At 45.9% G+C, this 24924-nt stretch overlaps 1 protein-coding gene across 3 annotated transcripts in view; it reads right to left on the bottom strand.

Annotated features, from left to right (window-relative positions):
• The window catches only part of LIMK2 (LIM domain kinase 2), a 32389-nt gene extending 7490 nt beyond the window's left edge, over positions 1-24899 (bottom strand). The window contains exons 1-10 of one of the 3 annotated variants that reach the window (XM_037404807.1): positions 24765-24899; positions 22216-22315; positions 8351-8486; positions 6954-7063; positions 6510-6698; positions 5945-6050; positions 4531-4727; positions 3624-3810; positions 1109-1195; positions 248-379 (exon numbers count right to left, since the gene is read on the bottom strand). In XM_037404807.1, the coding sequence (XP_037260704.1) occupies positions 248-379; positions 1109-1195; positions 3624-3810; positions 4531-4727; positions 5945-6050; positions 6510-6698; positions 6954-7063; positions 8351-8486; positions 22216-22315; positions 24765-24780 (1260 nt within the window). In that variant the 5' untranslated portion in view covers positions 24781-24899. Of the gene's footprint in view, positions 1-247; positions 380-1108; positions 1196-3623; positions 3811-4530; positions 4728-5944; positions 6051-6509; positions 6699-6953; positions 7064-8350; positions 8487-13459; positions 13844-17381; positions 17630-22215; positions 22316-24764 lie in introns of those variants that run through there. The other 2 variants (XM_037404962.1, XM_037404876.1) reach the window with 2 other exon arrangements.
• Between the last annotated feature and the right edge of the window lie 25 nt (positions 24900-24924).

Here is a 24924-nt window from a genome sequence, read left to right as displayed (position 1 = left end):
AGGGACTGTCTTACCAGCCAGCTGGTGACAGCAGTCCCTCCACAACAGGGACTCTTACAGCAGTCACAGAAAGACAGTACAGCCCTAGGGAGAAGGCCCTTCCTGCCTCTGGCCATCCACAACTAAGCAGCAGCTTTTCCACACAGCTCCAAAGGAGAAGATCAACAACAAGCACCATGAGGCTGGCACAACCAATGACACACTGTCAACCTCGTTGAGGAGAGGTCCACCATGCTTCCATACTCACCGCGTTGCGGAGGAAGTCCTTCAGGGTGCCCCCCTCAATGTACTCAGTGAGGAGATTCAGCTTCTTGTCCTTGTACAGTACACCGATGAACTTCAGCACGTTGGGGTGATCCAGGCTGCGCATCACTTTCACCTGGGAAGCAAAGACATCCCACCCCAAAGAAAAGTCCTGACAGATCCACTCTGAGGTGACAAACACTCTAATGCTGGAGGTCCCCTCCAGAGATCACAGAGTGCACTCAAACTCCAACCTTAAGGCAGGCAATTAGCCGTTGCCTCTTCATTTTCACGCTGTGCAATTAACCTGATCTTAGCCTTTAAGGAGAGCACCCTTGAGTTTGGCTAACTTTGAAGAGACGGGAGCTCTCCAGGGCAGCTATCTGGTCTGTACTGCATGTGTCAGGGCCAGAATAGCAGCATCAGGTGTTTAGGAAGTTGCCTTTAAGCTAAATCTGACTTTGAAAAACATGGTAGGCAGCCACCAAGAAAATAGTTTAGCTTAAGTACAGCAGGAGTCTTAAATATCTTACAGATATTTGCCCTCATCACTTCTATCTATGCACAAGGCTCAAGGGATAAATCCTTTATGTAGCGCACAGCTCCATTTTCCTCAGACTTAGGCTGCTTTTTTTCATTGAAAAATTAATGAACTGGGAGCTGAAGCCATGTCTTTTGCTCAGTGTAAGTGAATCACACTTCACCACAACAAACATTCAGCTCATGTCGGCTCTTCCCCTGTGTGACTTCTTCCTCAGCGCCTTGATTCCTGCCAGGCTGCTGGCATGATCACTCTCTCTGGAGAAGATGGAAGACAGTTCCACCACACTACTGGCTCAGAAGCTTTTTGAAATCTTGCTCCTACCTCTGTCAAGAAAGTCTTCTGCGTTTCCTCATCACAGCGAATCAGCTCCTTCATCACCATCACCTTTCCTGTTGCTTTGTGTGTCACCTGGTGGAAACAGAAACCGCAACTACAGGCAAGGTTCAAGAATACACAGCTCCAATGCTCTTGCAACTCTTCTAAAAGAAAGGGTAATACTCCCCTCCATCCAGAGCAGGATATAAGTGAGAGAAAATTCAGAGCTCAGGGATTTGCAGAAAACTGCAGAAAATTCCTCCTTTCAGAATTCAGCAAAGACTCTGTAGGTGAAACAGAAATTACCTAAAGCCGACAAGAGGGATCATACCAAGAGATCAACAGCATCCCAAGAACCAGAGCTGAAGTCTCCATTTTAGGTAGCACAGGGCTGAGCATGCATACAGGTTGTCAAAGCCTCTGAAGGCATCAGTTCCGTACTTGTGCACGCCTCAAGTTCCCTTACAGAAAGTATGTGCCCAGCGTGATGCTCATATTTCGTACACAGACTCTAACGACTCTATTCTGTATCAGCCAAGGAATCAACATTCACTTGCACCAGAAACGAACCAAACAACCCCAAACTGTATTACTACATGCTTTGGTTTTATGGGGACTCTGAAGCCTGACACTTTCTGATGAGCTTGTCAAAATTACTCATGTGCAAGTGGAACTGGGATGTACAGGCTGTTTAGTTAAGGCAGGACGCAGTTATTTTACCATGCTCCTGGCGAGTAGTGTGTTGCCACCTGTTGCTTCACCTGCATGGTGTCAAACAAACAGAAATCCACTATAAATATCAAGTAATAAACTTCCTGGCTCTTGACACAGAAAGCATTTCCAGTTCCTCAAGAGCTGTTTGCCTGTATTCAACTAGTTCCTGGCATTTTGCTGTGTTCTAGAGGTTTCTTTTAATCAGCTCTGCCTTGCTTGCATGGGGTGCATGACTAAGTAGAAAGGGTCCAAATTCTGATAAGCAGGTTTTCCTGGAAATCCTCTCCACTTCAGTTACTTAACTTGGACAGCTCAGTCTCCCTAAGGTCTCCAGGTAACTGAACAATCACCTTCTCTCTAGGAACAAAAGGGAACTATTCTGACCAGATACAGTACTTGTTGCATCCAAACCAGTCAATCTGAAGCTCATTCTTCTGCCTCATACTCTTAAAAATAAAAAGCCTCTCAGAAAACCTCCAGAACTGCACTCCAGAACACAAGACCCCGTTATAGTATTTAGGAAGCTTATGAGTTCTTGCAAACATGGTGGCACACTAGTTCTGTTTGGAACCATAGGACATAGCAAGGCTGACATAGGTGGAATATGAGTGCACGGAATAACACAACAGAAGCGTGAGTACAATATTCTTCTGCTCCCATCTGAAATGAAGCATCCATATATAAGTAGCAAGCCAGGGAACACTACACATTTCAGCCAGGGATATGAAACCCAGGGATGTCTAATACCCAAAGATAAAGGGAAGTGAAGAAACAAAGACAAGACAAGGCTAAGTGGAATTCTTAAGCTGACATACCAGCATAATTGAAACAAGCGTCATCATGAAACTCCAAGAGGGCAATTTTAACTCCCACAGCATGCATCGGAACAGGATGGCTATTGGCTAATTTGAGCTAAAAGAAATGCCATTGTGCCATTAACTGTGGGGACGCAGATGACAAAAGCATGCGACAGAGGAAAAGTTCCGCTTACCTGGACCTGTTATTTCTCTATGAGCAGAGGAGAAGAGAAATATGCTCATTAGTACGGAACAAAAGCATTGGGTGTGTAGTACTGGCTCACCACCTCCCATGGAAGACTGAGATGGATATGGTGGCTGGACACCTGAAGTTTATACAGGTGTAAGGCAAGTCCCATAACATGGTGAATAGTCATCTGAGTACTGAGGAGCTTACAGAACTGAGGTGAACAGAGGAAGCTGCCCCATGATGCTGTCAGGGATGCCAGGGCAGAAGCTGCTGAAGCACCCCCAGTCAAGACCAGAGAGATAAAATACGAGAGAACTGCTATTAATGGAGATTTTAATTGTGAGAGTCATGCAAGACCTGACCGCTGCCATCACACTGACAAGCCATTTAGGCTCTGCTGGGGGTTCAGAGATGGTCACTACACCAGCCTGGTAAGCCCCCAGGCACACCACACTAAGGGTGGGTGAGAAATGCTGTAGTGGGGTGTTGAACACACCTCTTCATAAGGAAGACGCTCACTGAAAATGCAGCTTCTTCCCCGTTTCCCCCACCTCACCCAGGTGCCTGCTGTGACACAGGCACTCTGGAGCTCGAGATGGTTGACATTCAAAAGGGACAAAGCCAAAACTGCCTGCGGCCAGAGACGCTCATGGTCAGGGAGTGAAACAGAGAAGTGGATCTCACTGAGCAAACCAGGTGAGTTCCAAGACTGATCACTATCAGCAGAGCAAAGGCCACTGACACAGTGGCGAAGGATCCCAAGATAGGCAGATACTGCTGTAATCAAAGTAAATGATGAATGTTTGGGGACCTCCCTCACCTTGATTGCCTGTCCAAAAAATCCTTTTCCTAGTACTTCGCCATGAATCAGGTCACAGGGCCGGAAGATCTGCTGGGAGCAGCTAGAAGAGGAACGTAGGGATTCAGAACGACTGATGTCACGGCTCAGAAGGAGTGGTTCCTTTGGAGAACTGGGGCCAGGAGACTTAGAAATGCTGTTACTTCGCCTAGAAAACAAAGGAGACAGGAAGATCAGGGAAGCTGCTAGGAAACTTTTGGTTCAACATATCCCATCATTAGCTCCTAAGGGACCAGTTTCTGGATGTTCTTCAGCGCTCATCATATCTCAAAAGCCAGGTGCTCTCCCAGCACCATGGAAGCTTTTTACAAACCTAGAGCAGCTTCCAAGTCAGAGCTGCCTAACACCACCACATCTCCTGCACTGCCACTCAGAGGTGGAGCTTTGTGTGGAGGAGGAAGCTGTGAAGATGCAGCACTCGCTGTCTCTAAGCAAACAGTAAAATACTGGTAAATGACTAAATGAACAACTGGGTGCCCCAGTCTAGGAAGACAAAATTTTTCCCAAGTCCCAGGTCTCAGCCATACTCCCATTAAGGACACGTTCCTCCCCAGCCATTTAAGGCTGGTAAAAATTTGACCTTTACATTTCCTAACTGTAAAACTTTGTAGCTTTTCTGTGTGAGAAGTAGAGATCCTTATTTTTATCAAGGAAAGTTTGCCATCCTGAAAGGGAATGGAGAGAGTACATGTCAACAGCAGAATCTAAAGCTCTCCCCTGCTTTGCCAATGGTTTATACCCAGGCTCATATCAGAGATACGTTATGTCTCCGCAGTTATTTGCAATTGCAAGGCCTAGGCACAGAGCAGAGCCAGGTAGCACAGGGCAAAGGCAAGCTAGATCAGAGGCAGCACTTGCAAGTCTTTACCTGAGGGAGCGTCGTCGGAGCGTTCCTTCCAGATTCTCCTTGATGTCCAGCGGAGAGAGGGAACGTGGGGAAATGGGTGGCTTTATGTGGGTGGGAAGACGGGAATCCAAACGAAGCCTGTCTAAGCGCTGCGAGACAGGGTCATGCTCTATCAGCAACTGAAGCGTCTGGCTTGTCTTGCGAATCAATTCCTCCACCTGAAATCAAACCAAAGGACAGGATGATAGCAGACAGGAGCAACACAAATGACAGGAGACAGAGGAGACAGAGCAGAATGCCCCTCAGGAATCAAAGTCGAGAGTTCCGTGAGATCACTCCATAGTTGTGGTTTAGTTGCACACACCACAGCTGTCCACCAGACAAATCCAGCTAGCAACACAGAAGTTCCTTACACTATCCAAATCCTTTTCTTTCTGGTTAGCTACAAGTGACCTGTACAAAAAAGATGTGGACAGGCTGGAGAGGGTCCAGAGAAGGGCCATAAAGATGATCAAAGGACTGGGAAATCTGCCATATGAGGAAAGGCTGAGAGAACTGGGTTTGTTCAGCCTTCAGAAAAGAAGGCTTAGGGGAGACCTTATCACCATGTTCTGGTATTTAAAGGGTGGCTAAAAAGAAGATGGATGGCCCCTTGTAAAGAGGGACTCCCTGGAAAAGACAAGAAGTAATAGGCACAAGTTACTTCTGGGGAGATTCTGATTGGACACAGGAGGGCAATTCAGCCATTGGAATAATCTCCCCAGGGAAGTGGCGGATTCCCCAGCATTGGGCATTTTAAAGATCTGGCTGGACAGGGTGCTGGGCCGTCTTGTCTAGACCGCGCTTTCACCAAGAAAGGTTGGACCAGATGATCCTTGAAGTCCCTTCCAACCTGATATTCTACAATTCTACAAAACAGGGTTTTTTTTCTTCATCGTCTGAGAAGTGCTCAGAAACTACACAAGCTTCCATCCTGAACAGTGCTGCAAAGAACAGCTCTACAAAAGCTACATGGAGATTTACCTATGAGATGTCCGTTGTGCTCCTAATGTTCTCTTCAGCACCAACAGTAAATATGTCTATTAGCAGTTGCCTCTAAGAGGATCAGAACAGTGGACTTCACTAGCAATACGTAAATAATCCTCACAGCCTCTCTGTCCTCTTGACATGTGACAGCCCTACATTATTCTTACTACCTCCCTTCACATTTGAAGGCCACAAAATCAGAACTGCATCCTAACTGCATTTCCACCTGTTGCATTTTCCTCTTCAGCTGGAAGGGGCAGCAAAGCTTGTCTTCACGTTTATTCCTACCGTCAGCGCGAGCGCTACAGCTGCACACACACTGTATGGAGGGTGGAAGAACAGTGCAGAGAAACAGAAAAGCTGTAGGAAGGCAGATGAGAAGGAGGCTTCAGAACAGAACTCTACCCACCTCCTCCACCTGTAATGTACGAATAGGAGCTCCATTAATCTCCAGGATTCGATCTGCAGGATGGATGGCATTTCGGACATCTGGGCTGATGTGCATCCTGTTAACTCTAAACATGGGAATTACAGTGTGTGTGTGAAGTCAGTTTAGCCAAAATTCTAAAAAATATTTCATCTCTGATGCTTCCCTTCGTATTGGTATTTTGAAATAAAACAATGCTAATCTACAAATACAAGGAGCTACCATTAGATTAAGCGCTTAGGTCCAAGCTGGTTTGGGGAGAGCTCTTCATTTGCCCAATGGCAAAAATTGTTAGTCCATTACAATTCTCCAAATGTTTTGTGTTCAGTGAAGGAGACAGCACTAAGAAATAAAGTTATCAGTTAAGGTCATCACAAGAGCAAAACGGAGACCAAACACAAATGGCTATTAGCCAACATATGTCCCTGTTGTGCCAGGACAGATCGTCCCAGCAGTTAAAGCAGCTAGCAGGACAGCAGCGCTGCAGAATTTTTACCAGCTCTCTTTGCACAGACATGTGCATTGCACACAACCCGGTCATACTCACTCTTTCACCTGGACACCAGTGGCATAGCTGGAGCAGCCACCCTCAACAGACACGGAGAACCCCCTCTTGCCATCAGTAGCTGCCGGCATGGAGATGAGGGTCAGGGTATAAGGCAGCTGCTCATGCAGAGACTCGGTGGAGTGTTTTTCTATCATCGGTGTCAGCACAATCTGGTTATGACATTTTCCACTAAAAGAAGTGAAGAAAGTCATCATGGCAGTGTCTTGTCCCTCCCTGCCAAACTCACACTTCTAAGTCCTTTCATTGACCATAAGCTACAGTTTTTAATGCTTACACCATTCCTTCCTTCCTCCCTCCCTCAATAGGCAGCTTCCTGGCATTCCTTAACATAGCATTCAGCTCAACCACGCTGAGCCCCCTAAGCATGGCTTTACACGTACAACAGGGAGCAACTCTGTGGCAAAGCGCGTAGCTCCGTCTTACCAGTAGAGATTGGAATGTCGCACAAGTGCGTAAGTGTCCCCATCTTCAATGATCACTTTGCAGCTCATACAAGCGAAGCACTCAGGGTGATACTTGTATTCGCCAGCCACCTACAGACAGAAAAGGGAGTAGCTTAGTAGGGCCAATATCCATCAGCAGATGCAGCTACTGCTTTTCTCTCCAATTAGTGTGTTCATTCAGATCTCAAAGTCAAGTGGTAGTTTCTCACTGGGAAGTTGTATTAGCCCATTCTACCTTTCCTGAACCCCATCCTTGGCATCTTGTTTGCAAAACTTCTCCGAAACAAACACGTCAACATGCAAAGCAAAACAAAGCTCGTGTCCAGGAACCTCTGTTTTATCTGGCAGCTGTTCAGCTATCAAAAATAGTTGATACAGCCTGCTGCAGACTAGTAAACAAGATAATAAACCTTCCTGTTCAGTTGCTCTTGGCAAGATAACTAACGTTATGCCTGAATTAATAAAGCTGAAAGGGCTTTTTTTTTTTTTTTTAGACAGGCAACACACAAATTCAGATACTTTACCAGCCAGCTGACAGAAAAAAAAAAAGTGAGCTGAGACTGAGACAACAAAATACCTTTCAAGAATATTTTTATTCATTGATCTGTTTTTCTATTTTCCTTATGAGAACTTCCCTTATTGACAGCATTTTGCAATGACTTCTGCCGACAATGAGAAATGGTCTGCACTTTTCTCAGTATTTCCCTTGGAGGTAGCAATCATATTACTGAGTACCATGCTGCTTTTATTTATGCCCTAGAAAAATAATGGTTATGTTTCATTCTTTACAGTTTTAAAGGTTAAATATTTGCAAGGATGTGGCAAGGAGGGGAACATTTAGGTGAGCCCCATATTGTGCAGGCAGAGTTCAATGTTTCAGACCCATCAGGACTAACACTACTTCAAGACACCATCAGCCTGAAAACCGCTCTGGCCAGAGTCCAGGTGGGACTTGAATGGCAACCTTCCCCAAAGCCAGAACCTGCTGCTTATCCTGAGCTGAGAGGTTTGATTCCACAGTGCAGTGGAAAATCACCCCATGGAGACACTGAGGAACTGTGCTACAGAAACTGAACAGATGTCCCCTTAATCACCTTTCTACTTCTCATGCCTGTGCACTTCAGCACCTTACTTTCTTTGTTCATATGCTTCAGATCCTCACAACTCCCTCCTTTGAGAGCTACCCTGTTCAAAATTAATCTTTATTCAGAAGATGCACACACAAACCTCATTTCTAACCTCTGATTAGAGTATCAAGGAGACTATTACCTTCAATTTATTTGGTTATCTGAATAGCTAGGGCAACTCGCAACCAGGTTTGAGGAGATGGAGGCAGGCATGTCCTGCCTCCGGGCGGAAGTCCTTCAGCGTCCTTACCATCACAGGTCCAGTCATCAGCAGAGAGCAGCCATGGCAAGATTCCCCAAACTTCCCCCAGTAGTCTTTGTGACAGTACAGCTTCCCATCTTTCTCATAGTACCAGTTAGTGAGGGGATCCTGACATTCAGAGCACCTTGAAAGAAACAAAGGAACAAAGTTCCAGTTGGCAACAAGTCACAAATCAATGAAAAAGTTCCTCTCCTGCATGGAGACATTCAGCAGCAGCTCACCGCCAGCTCTTCTGGTGTGATGTACCCAGGGTATGTAAGGAGAAGTGGTATCAACCAACACAAAAAGACAAGCTTCCAAAGTTTAAAACAAATTCCAACCATTTATTAAAACACATCAGTAGGTTTATAAATTCTGCCTTACACTTATTGCTCCTCTGCTTTCTCCCTCTTCCTCCAGCTGCAGAGCTGACCGGCACAGACAGCTCTGTTATGTTTCCACTTACGTGTTTCTATAGCATCATACCATCTTATGCTGGAGCACCTCTCCCCTCAGCCAGTTTAGGAAAGGGGACAGAGAGGCAAGGATCCACTTCCCTAAGCAATGCAAAGCCAGTTTTGCACCAACCTTTCTATGCTTCTGTAAGTAGACCTCTCCCAAAAGGTAAACTAACTGCAGCATGTGAGGGAGTTTTCAGAGCAGTTTATCCCTTGAGCTCCACATACTTACTGCATCCACCAACTAACGGTGATGAAAGTCCTCCACCTCTCCCCACCAGCTGCTCTCCCCTTCTTTCTGCTGCTGACAGTGCATGAGAAAAAAAACCCCACAACCAACTAACCAACAAAATACCAAAAAACCCTGTTTCTCTAATTTCATGGAGTCTCAAAATCCTTCACATATCCGTATCAGCTCCCATTTCAACAAGCAACCATTATTAATCCTCTATCTACACGCGCCCAAGAAACAAACAAACAACTCCCCCATGCTCCAAAAAAAAAAGGAAAAAGATGCAGCAATTCTACTGCAGATACCATTTTAGCAAATGACAAGCAGAACCCCGATCTTCAGAGTTCCTGAACACAAAATAATCCTGTCTCAGCAGGATGCACTGGGCAAGGGAGTTTTAACTTCTGCAGCACCCACGCGGAGGTGTGACTTAATGGAGAGATAAGGCACAGACAGCAGTTGCATCACTCAAGATTATTCCATTAGCCCTGAGCAGCACGTTCTCAGACTTTAAAAGGAAAATTAGTCTGGTGTTGGCCATTTCTGAGCACAGAGTCCAAGGTGGGTTAGTCACCAATAACTGGTTCAAAGAAACACCTCAAGAATCAATGTCATTTTCTGTACGATGCTTTCCCAAAGGTGGAAGGAAGCATTTCTTCTGCCCCTTACCCCAACAACAACTGTCTCAGTTACTACACTGGAGGGGAACCCATGGCACTGGGGTGGGGGTTTAGGTGGGCACATGCCCTCCTGGACAGTCGGCCTCTCCGCAGCCAAATGTACCGCAGAGGGCTAGTGGCAGCAGAGGTGCACTTTTTACATGCTCCCAGGTCTGAGAGTGCTGTTGACTTCACCTTTCACAAGCTTCCCGAAAGCTTGTTTGTGCCAAAGACATTCCTTGTAAACTCCACCAGCTTGTAATGAGCGTGAGGATATGCGAAGCTGGTTGTGCTCCAACATGGAGAGAGTTATTTGCTCCATCTCAAGAGGCTGCAAAGGAACCAGGTAAAGCTGCTTGTAAGCAGCCTATGGTTTTAGGTGAAAACACACCTCATGAGGTATTTAGTGCCGTACCCTACCCTCAGGAAAGTTACTCCTTCTAATGTATTTGGCTTTTATAGTGTTTGCTCTCCCAGCTGAGGAGCTCCAAACCCTGTCTGCACCCCCCCAGCAATGGGAAAGAACTCCAGCACGTGCAACAGGCCCTGCCAATTCTGTCTGAGGCAGGGGGAGCAGTAACTTAACATTGCTACACACGGTACATGCACCATTACAGCCTCAGCCCTGGGGCACTGTCACGGTTACACCCAGCTCTTGGTATGCAAGAGACCTAGGGGGCATTGCAGCACATTTTGCTTTCAACCACTAGCCTTTGGCTTTCATTTGCAGCAAATACCCTACGCTGAATGATCAAGTAGGTGAGTGGGAGGGAGAAAAGAGCAAGTGGAGACTAACAGCCCAGATTTCTATCACCTTGTGGCAGGAACATCTGGCTCAGCATGGGCAAATTGGATCCCTCAGACCTATCCAACTTCTGCATGCATGCCTGTACCAGGTGTGTGCTCCAAGAGTGATTACATCTTCAAACAGGGAGCTGTGACCAGACCTGCAGTTGGGATGCAGACAGTGATACTGGAGACCGTTCCACCAGGACTTCAAGACCTGGCTTTCCCTCTTAAGTTCTCTCCAAGCAGGTGGGTTATGTATTTATCTGTTTTTAAGCACAAGACCTTCCCTTCCTCACCCCTCTTCGATTTCACCTTCAGCCACTCCTTTTTCTCCCTAAGAAAGTAAGAAACTCCTGCAAAAATAACACAACTACAATTCCGTTTAGATAGGTTCCAGAGGATCACGTACGCTTGGCTTGTCTTTACATTTCCCCTACCTCTTCATGGTTTGATTACAACCTTAAAGCACTTTGATTAGTTTGCTTCCATCCGGAAATAAGCACTGGTATCTAATTTGCAACACGCCCATAGCAAAATGAAGGTGAGGAGGTGGAGCCAGCAAGCAGTCAGTTCTTTGCTATGCAATTAAACAAATCTGGGCAGGACAAGTTTGCGGCTTAAGGCTCAGAACCCCACCCAGAGCAATGAGGCAACAGGAACAAAGGAACCAGCCCCAGAGAGGGTAGGTGCTAGTTATGGGTCTAACTGGCTGCTTCATTAATCACTGCAAGCGGACAGGGCTATGGCCCATATGGTCAGGCACCACCTTCTGTTATTTACTACGCATTCTGTACCGTAGGAATTTAGATCTGTCAGGCATGCAGAACAGGCTGACAGCACACAGGTATAGTTTCAAGACCCATTTCAACTATTTCAGTGCCTTCACCCAAACGGTAAAGGCATCGCGTGATTGTTCCACACAACTCTCATTGAAGAGATATGTCAGAATTTTATCTCAGAAGATACAAGTTACCACTCCTTCCTTTCTCTCCTCGCTAGAGCATGTGGCATTGCAGTGCTGCTGTTGCCAGGGCTTCACATCACCTGAGATAGGAATACAATTACTTCTACAGGTATTAAGCAAGCTAATCTGTGCCAGTCACCAAAACCAAAAGAAAGGAAGATTTCTTGCTCTTCTGTCTTTTACAGATTAGAAACAGCTGACCCTCTCTTAGGTTATTTGCTATTCTTGCTACAGAGTAACAAAGCATGGTAATCAAGTTTCTTGGAGGACTGGTAACAGCCATACCCGACTCCCTCCTGCTGCCCAGCCACAATTTTCAGACTGCTCTGATTATACAGTCCCATACATTACGATTCTTTGCTTCCTAGTCTTGACTATAAAGAATAAATTAATCTGCCTCCTATAGACATCCACCAGGAAACCCAGGCAGCACCTGAGTGCAGTGTTCAGCCCTGATGCTCTGTAGCACAGCAGGTGCAGAAAGAGTTCACAAATCGCTGCTTGATGGCTACTTGGTTTTGTGGGGGGTAGTAGGAGGATCAGGTCACAACAGGTAACCAGCCTGGTTTTCAGCAGGATGGGAGATTCAATTGATGTGGCATCTCTTTTACATCTAAATGAAAGCCAATACCCTCATGGAAGCAAAGACTTCCCTGGCACTGAAGAGACAGATCCCTTTGAGAAGGGCTCATTAATAAAATGCACCCCTCACACACACTGTCAGGCTAGATCAGTTAACGCTAGACAGGCTTGAAAGAGCTGTGGTTCCAATTCTGCAGGCAGAGTTGGGGAGAGGACAGTCACGCAGACAGAAAGCTGCAGAATAAAACATAACCCCAGCCTGTAGCTTACCCAGACTTCTCACCCAGCCTTAGCACAAGTGTGCGCTCTGGCTACGCAAGAGACACTAGACAAGGAAGAACAGATGCTACAGAACAGACTAAGTACTAGAAGACACAGTGTTTAAGCTCTGACTATGCAAAACCATTTCCACACACTCAGAAAAAGGTCTATCTGTGGCTTAGCATGATGCCCTACACGTATTACAAGTAATGTCTGTTCCCTCTGAAAGTGGATGCTGTTTCTGACAGTTGCCTGAAGAAGCTCAGCAAACGTGCAGCAGTACTTACTCCTATCCCAGCCCATTTTAACAAAAGGCTCCTTACACCCTAATCAGTACAAAAGTGTTTGCAGGAACAGGATCAATACTGAGCAAATCCGAGCGGAGGGGACAGGAGGGAGACAATGAAACTGCAAGCTGTGCCTTCCCCCATCCATTCACCTTATCAGCACATCAGTGTCAGTCACAGTCCTGGCTGTGTTCAGTTCAGCCCTACGACCAGTTTTCATTATGGAGATGTAAGGCAATCAAAGCTTTATTCTGTTGCTATGCCTTTCTCAAGCCTCACTTGTTCCACTGGCCCAAGAACAGTTGTTAACATAAACCAAAAAATCATAGAAAAATCCTTTCCACATAAGGGAAGCGTGCTGCTCGTCCCTAGTTACCTGCAAAGTACTCCATTTCTTTTCTCAAACAAGATTCTGCGCTGCCTCACTGCAGATTACATCACTCTCCTGAACTTGCAACAGCAGCACCTCACCTCACCCTGTGCTATGCCCAAGCACGAGTATCTTCACGAGTAGCCTCGGAGGAGACACAAACAGCAGCAGCCATAGTAATCTCATTCCTCTGGCAGTAGAGAAAGCACAGGGACATCGGTACAGTGGCAGATGCAATGTTGCTCTGAAAGGGAGCCTGCGTGCCGGGGCTACAAGGCACTGCCTCGGGACACAGGTGCTGTTCCCTCGCACCAGAGAGCTGTGAAGAGGCTGGAAGAAAGAAACTTCCCCATCGCCGCCTCAAAGCAAGACGGGGTCCCAGTGTGAGGCCAGCTGTTCCCTGCACACAAGCACTGGGCTTCATTCTTCACACCTCACACGCTAACTGCTTAGGATAGCATTACAGGGGGGAAACGACACTGTGAAGGTTCACTGCTAATCCTGCGCAAGACTTACCGAAATGGATCCTTGGGAGCAAAGTAAGCTGGGGCAGACAAGTAACTTCCCATCTTCAACACTGGATAAACCGGCTCAGCCACAAACTTGTCCAACTGCCTCTGAACAGCTCTGTTCTGCCAACATGGCAGCAGCCAGTGCTCATTTAATCCTGCGCTGATTCAGATACTTCACCTCTCTTTGAAGCTGCCCAAGGAATGCCAGGTCTCTCGGCTGCTCATTCCTTTTCAGATTTTTCCTGGCTCCCATGGCTATAATCACCTTCTCCTGCACTCTGCTGCAGCAGCACTCTTGGGAAGGATAGAATAACTGCTAACCGGGCTACTTGGACATGCTTCTGCAATAGTTCCTGCGAGCTCTGCTGCCTGCTAACTATTGTCAAGTTTTCCCTTCTCTGGTTCCACCCAAGGGTGGGAGGGGAGGAGGAGCCATCGCAGGAGGACAGCGTGTGGCTACAGAGGCTGAGTAAGCTCTACTTCTTCACATGGGGTGGAGCTTTGATCCTAAGAGGGGCTGACTTAGTAAGTGCTGAAAGATAGCAGCTTTTGCCAAAGTAAGAGCCAAGTGCATAAATGTGAAATTTCTCTTTGCAGCAGTGGCACATTCTGACAGAGAAATCAAGGAAGGCAGAGTCTGACAAAGACAAGTAGCCACATCTCCAAACACATCAAATAAACATTTAGTGCATACCTTCCTAAATCCCTCACAGTGAGTGGGGTTATACTGCCTTCACAAGACCTACAAATTTTTTCCTCTTGCAGGAGGTAACTCACAGTGTGTTTCGTCCAAGGAAAAATAACTTTCTTTCCAACACTATCTTAACAGAGTTCATTGCAATCACTTAACCTAATCTTCATCTCCTGAATGGAAGCCGAGAGGTATAAATCAGCACAGATGAGTACTCTCTCCTGCTTGCAGCACATGTAGTTATATCATTCTGCCTGCTCTGAAGCCAAGCATGATCTCTAGTGGCCTAATCAGCTAAAGCTGTTTGCAAGACACTCAGAAATGCAACAAACATATGCTGCTGCACTGAGCCCTCCCATTTTTGTACAGTCAGCAAAGCCTGGCATGCCTGAACACAGCCTGAAAATCATGCTATGTTCCAGAGGCAAGAGTACTCAAATGTGCTTTTACTGGAGATGCTCGTCTCAGCTGGCATATTGTTCAAGGGACGCTTGGGGCTGGGACAAGACAGTCTTGGCTGAAGATTTGACAGCTGCTGCTCGCTGTTGAAGTAAGCAGAAAGCCAGGCTGCCTTTTGGGTTGTTTCCTCCCCCCGCTTTTAATAAGCAGCCACCTTTCTGGAGAAAAGAAAAAAAAAAAGTAACTTTCACCCATTCGGTGCAGTTTCTAAGCCTGGCTGTAAAAGTGCAGTGAAGCCTAGTGCTGCAGAGTTGTCAATTCCAGCACGGGTCTAATTCCTTCTGACATTTCACACAGCTCTACTGGAAGCAGCAACACGGTGAGTCTGTGTCTAGGAATGCACTCTGGTCTCCCACACTCCCTATATGTTGCATGCTGAAAATGGGCCAGCGCTCACAATCCAACGCTTCCCTGGCTATCAGCACCACCCCACCACACACGCATACCTACAGTGCATCACAGAGCCCGTCCCCTGCCCAGCATCACCTACAGACAAAAGATTTTCCCCACAATTCTGCTGCCATGGGCTGAAGTCCCTCTGAGGGGGACTCCACGTGACCTCATAAATCCCGACTCTTCAGACAAAACCTTTGAAGATTTGATCCACAGATGTGATAAGCAGCCAGCTAGTCTGTGAATGAAGCCAGCAGATAAAGCCTAACTTCAAAGTAATAAAAACCACCCAGACAGCTAAGCAACTGGGAAGGGATTTTGTTTGAGACTTCCTTAAAGCTAAAGGACACATAGTCAAATGTCTATTTAAACAGGAAACATCTTATCAAAATTATTTTACTTTTGCAGCAAGCCCCAGCAGCAGCCAGTAAGTTACTTTTTCCTATGCAGAATTCTCTTGTTGCTTCTTGCCTTTTTATTCTCTCTGTGACCTGTTTGAGAACACAATAGCTTTGATAAAAGGGCTCTGGAAAAGGTGTTAATGCGTTCATACATTCTAGATCTGAATTCCTGCCAGAATGACTGTACTTCAAAAATGCTGATAAACAGGTGTGTGTGGACCTTTTCTATGTAATTTTACTGATACCATCTCTGAGGGCCAAAATGCACTGAAGCAAATTTCTTTTTCACCAACTGAAGGCAGGTATCGGCATCTTCTCTCTTGCAAATACTGACAGCATTTCCACTACAAACACGTACCCATCACAGGGGGTTACTTTCCTTACTATGGTTTAGAATTGTACAGTAAATTTTGCCAGAAAGAAGCCTGAGAAATATAACAAAAGGAACAAATTAAAAACCTCAACAATGACTTAACATGAAATTTATTGCAATTGAGTTGCAGATGTTATTTTATCCCTGCAGAAATGCATCACATACCTACTGTGATATTCAAGGGATTAATATCTTAAAACAGCTGGGGTTAGGCTGCACATCTAGACACCCACTTTAACATGTAGCCCAACAGCATGTCTACAGACAGATGTATTGCTCAGCACATCTACCAGCCCGAAGACACACAAATTTATCCTGGCACAGACAGGCACTTTGGTGTGTGTGGGACTGGTATAAGCTGGGGAAGACGCATCTGCTTGAGGCCTTAAAGCGTCTGCCGCAAGCCTTTGTTTCAGCATGGGCGCAGCTTGGAGGCATTCCAAGTACTTCAGTACAATCCCAACACCTCATTGTATTTCCAAGGCACTTGCACATAACACGTGCTTTACTGCTGTTGAAAGACAGTCAGCTCCTGACACCAGCTCCTGAAACTAATACCGTTTTGATATGCACGTACCTCTGAGCGAAACTAAAACAAGCAGTGAAGCGAAGCTCTTCTCCATCACTGCATCTTACTTCCAAGCAGCAGCAGAATTTCAAACCAACACAGTGGTGCCTTCTCAGTACCTAACATCACTAAGCACAACATTAGAATGGAGATACATTTTTTATCTCCACCACATACTTGTCTAGTGGATGCAGACCTCCTGAATATGCATAGGCTGAGAAGCAAAACGAAGAAAATTAAACTTATTGAAACTTCATAGATTATACAGGGTTTTGGAAGCAGTGACCTCTGATCTGTAAATGCAGCACAGACAGCAGTAAGACCAGCGCTTACACCACTGCACCTTCACTCACTTCCTAATATGCTGGTTTTGCCTGTGCAGGCTGCTAAACTCCTCAAGAAGGATTCTGTCTCACACATGTGGAGCCTACCACATACTGGGCTGTGTGAGTAACTCTAAGTACCTTGATATAATAATGCTCTGAAAATAATGCCCTAAAGGACAAGCTGCACAAGTCAACTAAAAAAAGTTCAGACTGGAATGCCCAGCTCCTCCTTAAAGGGTCTTCAGCGGTGTCCTGTAGCTGATGAGATTCCCCTGAGGAATGTGGCTGCTTCCACCTGCGAAGTGCTTCATTGTTCCTTTGGATTTTTGAACTCGAACAGTCATGGTGATCTGCGTACAGACACTTAGCAACTATTTCTCCCTAAATCTGATAGCGAGGTGGTGAATTTCAATGCTGATGGAGACACCACCAAAGAGACATTCCCAGGAGTCTGCAGGATTAGTGGAGAAGAGCTTTCACTTCTGAGGCGCTATCTTTAGCCTTCTGTTACTGCCAGAAACTGGAGAAGATAGGGAAGAGGAGATGATTATTGTCTTCCCATAATTCAGCTACCTTTTGTTACTATGGATCTTTTCCCTCCTCTCAAGTTCAGCTGCGGTGTGTGTACAAACCTGACTGTGTTCACAGCTGAAAAGCTACAAGAAGATTCAAAGCATCAAACGCCCCCATATTTCAAATTCGTCTTAATACACACCTTTCTTACATCTTTCTTTGTCAACATTTATTCAGTTGAGCTTCATATCCTGTCACTGCAGAGCTATTTGTCCTGTGGGGAGGAAGCAGCTTCTGGAAAACGAAGGCCTGTGCCAAACAGAAGTGATCCAAAGTCTAGAAAATACCATCCATGAGAAATGGCTAGGTCCAGGGCTTCTTCTGTCTAGGAGAGACTGATGGGAGACACAACTGCTGCTTTCAAACAGGAAAAGGCTACTGGAATAACAGAAGGGGGAAAAAGCTGGTTTTCTGTGCCCACTGTGATTATGATTAGAAGAAACTATTTAAATTACAATAAATGAGATTTCTGAAGATAGAAAGAAGCTTCTAATACTAAGGATAATTAAGTGTTAGTAGACATAGTCTGAAAGACAGAAAACCTACACTGATGGGAGACTGTTAGGTGACCAATTTCTTGATCATTCCTAAGCCACAGAATTTACTTGCTTCAAACACAAGTTGAAGTTTAGTAAATAGCCTAAGAACCACAGAAAACAGATTTAGAAAATACCTTGAGAAGTCATCTATCTTATCCTGCAACCCCCAAACGGGTTTAATACAAGTTTCCCTGGCTTGCCTTGCCCTGCCCCCAAATGTGAAAAGAATCAAAGCAATTCACTAAGTTTTGCTGAGCAAAAAATATTTCTATAGCACAAAAAATATGCCATTCAGTATAGAAAAATCATGCCTTTGTAAGACAATCAAATCACTAGAGTTGGCAAATTAATAGTGGTTCTCTTTTTGTTCAGTAGCCTGGAGCTTAGGGCATCCCCTCGATGCATGGAGAGCTAATCCAGTTCTGTTTTCTGGCCATGGACAATTGTCATGCTGCAGAGCACATAACGGGCAGGTGACAAGGGATTCTGGGAAGAATCTACTTTTAACCTTGTTCCGCTACAGAGAAACAGTCAGAAGGAGTATTTGTTTTAAATTCACTTCAGAATACCAGTAGGAGACAGAGCCAGGAGTTCTTCTGCACTCAGCCAAAACAGTTCCATTTTTTTTAAAGTATTCATTTAGAGAAAAGAGCCTTCTGGTGGTTACAACACTCCTTGTGTGTTGGTTTTAGCTCCAGTAAAGGTTAACAAAAATGGAAACAGAGTAATGCATTCAAGAAGAGTGACTCTGTTAGGTGAACTGATTTAACTCTAGGTAATAAGGCAATTTTTATTGTGATTTAAGCAATTATTTTTTTTTACTTTAGATTTCTTTTTTTACAAGTGCCACCCATTTCTTAACTATTTCCAGACTGTATTTAATTTTAGCCAATATATTCTACTGGAAAGTCAACTTGTTGCTTACAATATAAAAATGTAATCCTTGATCAGTATATAAAAAAATTAATATGTATTTAGTCAGGTATCAAAAGCTTACACTTTTTATTCATACAGTGGTTTATATTATTAAGTTAGCATAAAACTATTTCATAATATTATAATTTGTAAAAAATAATACAAAAAGCCATGAGAATTTTTCCTGAGGTCAAGCTGCATTGCATATGCATAAAAATCTGGCGTATTAAGCAAAATCAAAATATCTGTCCAAACTGAATTAACAGTTTCTGGTCACCATCATCTCCAGTGCTTTATACCTACTAAGGAAAAATTTTGGGCTCATATAAAATTCCTCTTCCAGAAAGAGGAAGATGAGCTTTTCTGCTCTTCAAACTCCTGATGATTTTTCAGCTTTTACTTAACTGGTTTTGGTATAAACTAAATAGTATACTTTAAAATCTGTAACTGTAAAATCATCAGTTACCTTCATTAACTTTTGTTGAAGATATACAGCGCACAGTTTTTCTCTGAAGTGGTGGGTTTGGCTTTTGTTAGAGATTTCTGCAGCAAGCCTGGGTTGCTTGGCTACTTAAATTAGATATATTTTATAGATGATAGTAATATACATCCTCTGTTATTTCATGGTTAGGAAGGAACTGAACCTCAGCTGTCCTCCTTCCTAAAAAGTTCTTAAGCCCCCTGCTACAGTAGGAATTCTTTTCCACCGTTTCCAAAAATTTTCTTCATATGGATCCAAAAGCATTTTCTACCTGGATGTATTCAACAGGCTTGATCTCAATCATGGGTTTCAAATAACCCAAACTGGATTTTTAACAAATACTGTGTCCTTAAGATTAAGCCATGCAGCTATATCTGGGTCTTCTCATCCCATCCTACTCCAATTCAAATATGCAATATCCCTGCAGGAAGAGGGAACAGTCTTTAATTTCATTTGTCTTTACCTGTGGGGAGAAAATCCCCCCCCCCCAAAACACCAACAACAGACATCAAAATACCAGGTATCAATACTTTATTCAAAGGTATAATTCAAGGCAGTATCTTCTGGTTTGTAATATGGAAAAAAGTTGGACTGAAAGCAGTAAGAACAGCATGCTCCAGGTCAAAAAAACCCCTTCTCTTCCAATAATCCCCTTTGGCAAAAGCGATCCAGACCGAGGAAAAAGATACCTTGCCACTTCGCACTTTCCCTGTCCTGGTGTGGTGTTTGAAGTTCTGTGCAATCTCAGTTCCAAATCCAGTGGAACTGTGTATCAGTGAAAAGCAATGACCTTTGAAAGCATTATGCTATCTCAACAGAATTCAGAAGCACAGAAGTACATTCAGAGTTAATTCACAACAGACATTGTGACAGAAACATCCAAAAAACATCCTCAGCCAGATCCAACCTATCGGATTCAAGCCTAAGGACCAGCTGGCCAAAGAACAGTTTAAAAAATCCAAGACACACAAATAGGGATTTGCTTGTCCTTCCAGCCACAGCAGAGAAAAAACAGGTTTCAGAGACAAAGCTCCTGTAGATGCAGTTTAAGGAAGGAGGGAAGTGACAAAAAAACCTTAAATCCTCAGAGACATGCATGTACGTCAGCTACTGCCAGTGCCAAGCATGATCAGCAGCCTAGCCTGACCAAGAATAAACAGAGCTAACGAGCCTGGAGCAGTGCCAATCAGCATTAGAGAAATTATGTGCCAGGCCAGGGAGTCAGCTAATCCACAGGAAGACTGTAAAAAACACTCCACAAGAGCTGCCGGAACTCACAGCTACCAGCTGCCAAAGGCTCCTACCCTTAGAGGCTTTTTAAAGTTTGGCTTTGGGATATCAAGCACAAGACCGCTGCTCAGCATGGTATAGGGATAACAGAAGAAAAGAAGGAACAGAGTGCAAACTGGAAACTTGTTTTCATGTACAGTCCTACCCTGGAACTAGGAAAAAGGGAAGGGCAGCTTCCTTTACCGCAGGTTCCAATTGTTCATTCGGCATGGCAGCTTAGCTGGGTGCTAGAGCTAGCCAAAAGCACAGAGCTTAAGAGAAGCACATCAGCAAATGCAAAAAGTTATTACACACATCAGGAGAAAAGTTGTTGTCTTTACTTGTATAAAACAAAAAAACCACCAACCACCCAGCAACCAAAACCTCATCAAACTTCCATTATACAATACAAAGTATGATATCAAATTATCTGTAAAGTGTCATAAGGGCAGGATTTGCCTCCAGCTCAGCTGTTCTCCATCTCTACAGCCCCACCAACAAGCAGCACCAAGACATTTGCAAATCAAGACCCACAACAGAAATACACTTAAAGGCAAGCAAACAATAAAGACTAGCACACACAGCTTTGGGTTTGGCTACTGGCAGAATCTAGGGAAGCTCGACAACAGGACACTAGTTTTTCAGGGAAAAGAGAAAACCAGGATTAAGACAAGATGACTCAATATGGCTAAACACAAATACTCAAACCAATAGAAACCCAAACGACTAGGGTTTGTAGTGATATAAAGCTGTAATTGTGATTATCCACATGTGATTGTAGCTAACAGCATTTTCCAAGTCAACACTTCTTTGGCAGCATGATATGTGGCTTGGTTTTCTTGTTTTGTTTGGTGGTTTGTTTTTTTTTTTTTAATTACATCAATAACTATAATCCTCACTTCAACAAAGTTGGGGTATTTTACTGGGGTTTTTCTTTTGTTTTTTAAGCCAGGACAGTAGATGTCTACCTTGGCACAGCAAACGCTCCTCCAAAGCCACACTTTGGCTTCCTTTTCCCCCCATTTGCTTTGACTGTATCCAAAATATTAGCCTCTCCAGATTCAAGCCAACACAGAAGCCAGTAGAAGCTGCAGGTACTCAACCCTTCTCCAAAATATAGATCCCTTCAAAAATGTGATCTGGAACATGAAAACTGGACTGAGTATTCATGAAACACCAATGAGAGGCATTACTTCTACTGCCAGGAAGAAAAGCAGGTCACAGATTCCTTTTTGTCCTTGCTGATAGCAACATTATCTGACAGATTTCCTAAATTTGTATGCCTTAACAGTCTGAAAAGAAGAGAAAGCAAAAGGCAAGATCTTCCTCCCCCATACCAGTGGTTTTCTCCAACACCCCAATATCTACTGTGTACCCACCACATATGGAAAAAGCAACAGGCTATCCAAATTGCCTGGGCACTACTTTGGAATGTAGCTGAAGACAAATACGCAACCCACGGCTTCTGCCACCACCAGTAAATCAGAGCTTTCATTTGTACTTTATCTGTATTCCTGTTTGCGTCAGCATGGCAACACTCTGCCAGGCCGTGTCAGCCTGCTATCACGACTGAAAGTCAGTTCCAGAGCGCTACTGCAAGCCCTGAAGTATGGCTGCAACCAAGAGCATGCAACCGCTCTGCAAGAGGCTCAGAACAGGTCAGGCACAGAGAAAACAGCAAGAACTCCCAGTTAATGTTGGTACTTCACCCACCGGGTCCCAAGCTGGTTGAACAACACAAGGAGAATTTAAGAGGCTGAAGTTTTACCTACCGGAAACAGGCAATGTGCCAAGTTTCGTTAACAGTCTTGTAGAGACGCTGACCAGCAGCAATGCTGTCCCCGCATCCTAGACATCTCCAGACTTCTTCACCTGTATGCAAGAATAAAGTGACGTAAATAAAGAATACAGCAACCATTTCACATCAGAGAAAACAAGGATTGCTGCTTCCCTGATAGAGAACAACCTTAAATTAGACAACTGACAGGAAAGCCTTCACACACAGAAAGTTGAGCCAATACCAGGCAGTCTGTAACCCCAGAGAGTGGAGTTCCCAAATCGAACTCTGACGCCTTACATTTTTTTTTCTCCAGACATAACATCACCCCCTGCTCCTTCACATTCTGCAGCAGAAAGCGATATGACCTTTTGCAGAAAACAGCTCAGTTACAGTTATGCTAGTCTTCAGAGCTGAGACTTCAGGAAGGCAGTTTGGTCTGGCGTAACAATTCCCACACAGAACCATGCTAGGCCAGGAAGCCAAGCTACTATTTTGCCCATGCCATTGACTCAGCATAAAATGTTTGTACTCATTTGTATAGTTAACTGGATTTCCCAGAACTGAAAGAAAGGAAAGGCAAGCCTTTATTCACTAGAGCACAACTTGACTACCAGGAAGGAATTACACACTTGAATGAATATTCCTGTAGAGGCTGTACAGCCAACATCAGACTACCCTCAGACTTAAGAAGAGGGGTTGATGCTATTTGCCTACTGCCCTTTCAGTAAATACTTCTTATATAGTTATAATAGTTTCTGCTCTAACTGCCATAGAGCCCCAGGGAGAGCTAGTTATTTAGATGCATCCAAGCTAGGAAAAGCAGTATGAAAACTTGAACACAAACAGTATTTGGCATACAGATAAATGCTATCCAGAATCCAAGCAGCAGTGCAGGCATAAAAAGAGAGTCAAGGATCCGGATGAGCACAGGATGGCGTAAGGACCATGTCACATAGCTGGGCAGATCTCAAACCTGTTTCTTCCTGTTACCAAAAGTTTACTTGCAGTAAGGTTGCATAAGGAAAGAAGTGGACTTCGAGAAGGAAAACCACTAACCACGGACTTCATTTTCCAAAGAATGTTGAAACTTGGTAGTTGCTCAGGCAAGTTGATACCAAGGTTAAGTTCCTTGAAGTTACACGAAACAGAAGCCACCAGCCTTCTATGTACTTTTACCCCACTGTGTAGGTCAATGATGTTTAAAATTAACCAAGGTGAAGATCTTCTTGTACGCTTTACATGGATAGCTGTATTTTGGAGAAAAAACTTGTTGCTCAGCCACAAGCAAGCACCACCCTTGCCAGCAGACTGGCAATACCCATAAAGGTCTCCGTGCAGACTACAGGGCTAGAGAGGATTCATTCAAATGTGACATCTGGTTGCTACTTCACTTTCCAGCTAAGCACCACCGCCACACCTGAGAGCGTGTCTGCACCCTCCTGCTATCTGGGGCACGGAGAACTGCACCTGACCTCAGATCTGCACAACAGAGCAAGGGTTAGGGGGAGAAACTTGGAAAAAGCTGGCATCACCCACGTTCTTCTATAAAGCAAACTGCTTTTCAGCACAGCAAACAGGCTTGGAAATAAAAGGCAAAGCCACGTGTGCCCGTGGCTCCGTCCAAAGGCAGCAGACACTCTTCCCTCCGAGCAGTGCAAGCCTTAGAAGTCAGTGGAACTTCTGGAATTGCTGCCACTCCGCAAGCCAAAACCGCCTGCAGCCCAGACACCCCACAGCTCCGTTGCCTCCTGCTTGGTGCCACCAGCACGAGATGCAAACGTGAACACAAGCAGCAGATCCCATTTACAGGGATTTAGGGATAACGGCTGCGCCACAGCTGACTGAAAGCAACAGGCAAATTCCCGCACGATGGAGCTTTACCCATCAGCTTCCCAACTCCAGGCAGCAGCCACCCTGCTTCCAGGTGCAGTGCCACAGCTGGTTAAGCGGGCTCCCAACGGCAAGTTGCAGCTCTATGTCCAACCGAAATCCGTTCAGTATCCCGGGGAAGGGACGGAAACGGAACCGAGCAGGAAACAGCGGGAAGGGAAAGGCGCAGGGACACGGCCCATGTAACAGGGCTGGCGGGTGCCCCAGGACGGCAGCGATGCCGCAGCGGCCAAAACCAGCGGCTCCTGCAGCCCCGGCGGGCACCGGCCAGCCCCCGCGGCCGAGAGGGCGACCCAGACCCGAGCCGGGGCGAGCGCGGGAGCCGGGCCCAGGAGGAGCTGCCTCCAAGGCGCCCGGCCGCCCTCGGGGCGGGAACCCGCCCCACCGCCGCACCGGGGCCGCGAAGCGGCGGAGACCGCCCGCCGGGCCCGCCCGCCGGCTCCCACACGGCCCCCGGGGCAGGGGCAGCGTCCGGCCGGGCGCAGGCCGAGGAAGTCCCGCGGCGGGCCAGGCCCCCGCCCCGCGCACCTGCCGCCCCGCGGAGCCGCGCCCGCGTAGCGGCCGCCCAGGCGGAGAGGACAGCCGCGGCCCCGCCGCGTACGCGCCCCCACCGCGGAGGCGCGGCCCAGCCCCTCACCGGCGGCCCCTCACCTGGCGGCGCCTCCATCCCGCGCCGGCCTCGCCTCCGCCCCGGGCCCGCCCGCGCCCGGCGCCAGGGAACGCGCGGCGGGTCGCTCCGCACCTGGCCCGGGAGCGCGCTCGCGCGCGCGCGCCCCCGCCCCTCTGCCCCTCGCTACCTCAGCGCTGCGCC

Source organism: Falco rusticolus, chromosome 1, assembly GCF_015220075.1.
Source record: "Falco rusticolus isolate bFalRus1 chromosome 1, bFalRus1.pri, whole genome shotgun sequence".
NCBI lineage: Eukaryota > Metazoa > Chordata > Aves > Falconiformes > Falconidae > Falco > Falco rusticolus.
The sequence above is the reverse complement of the archived record's forward strand: the minus strand, read 5'-3'. Positions and strand labels throughout refer to the sequence as shown.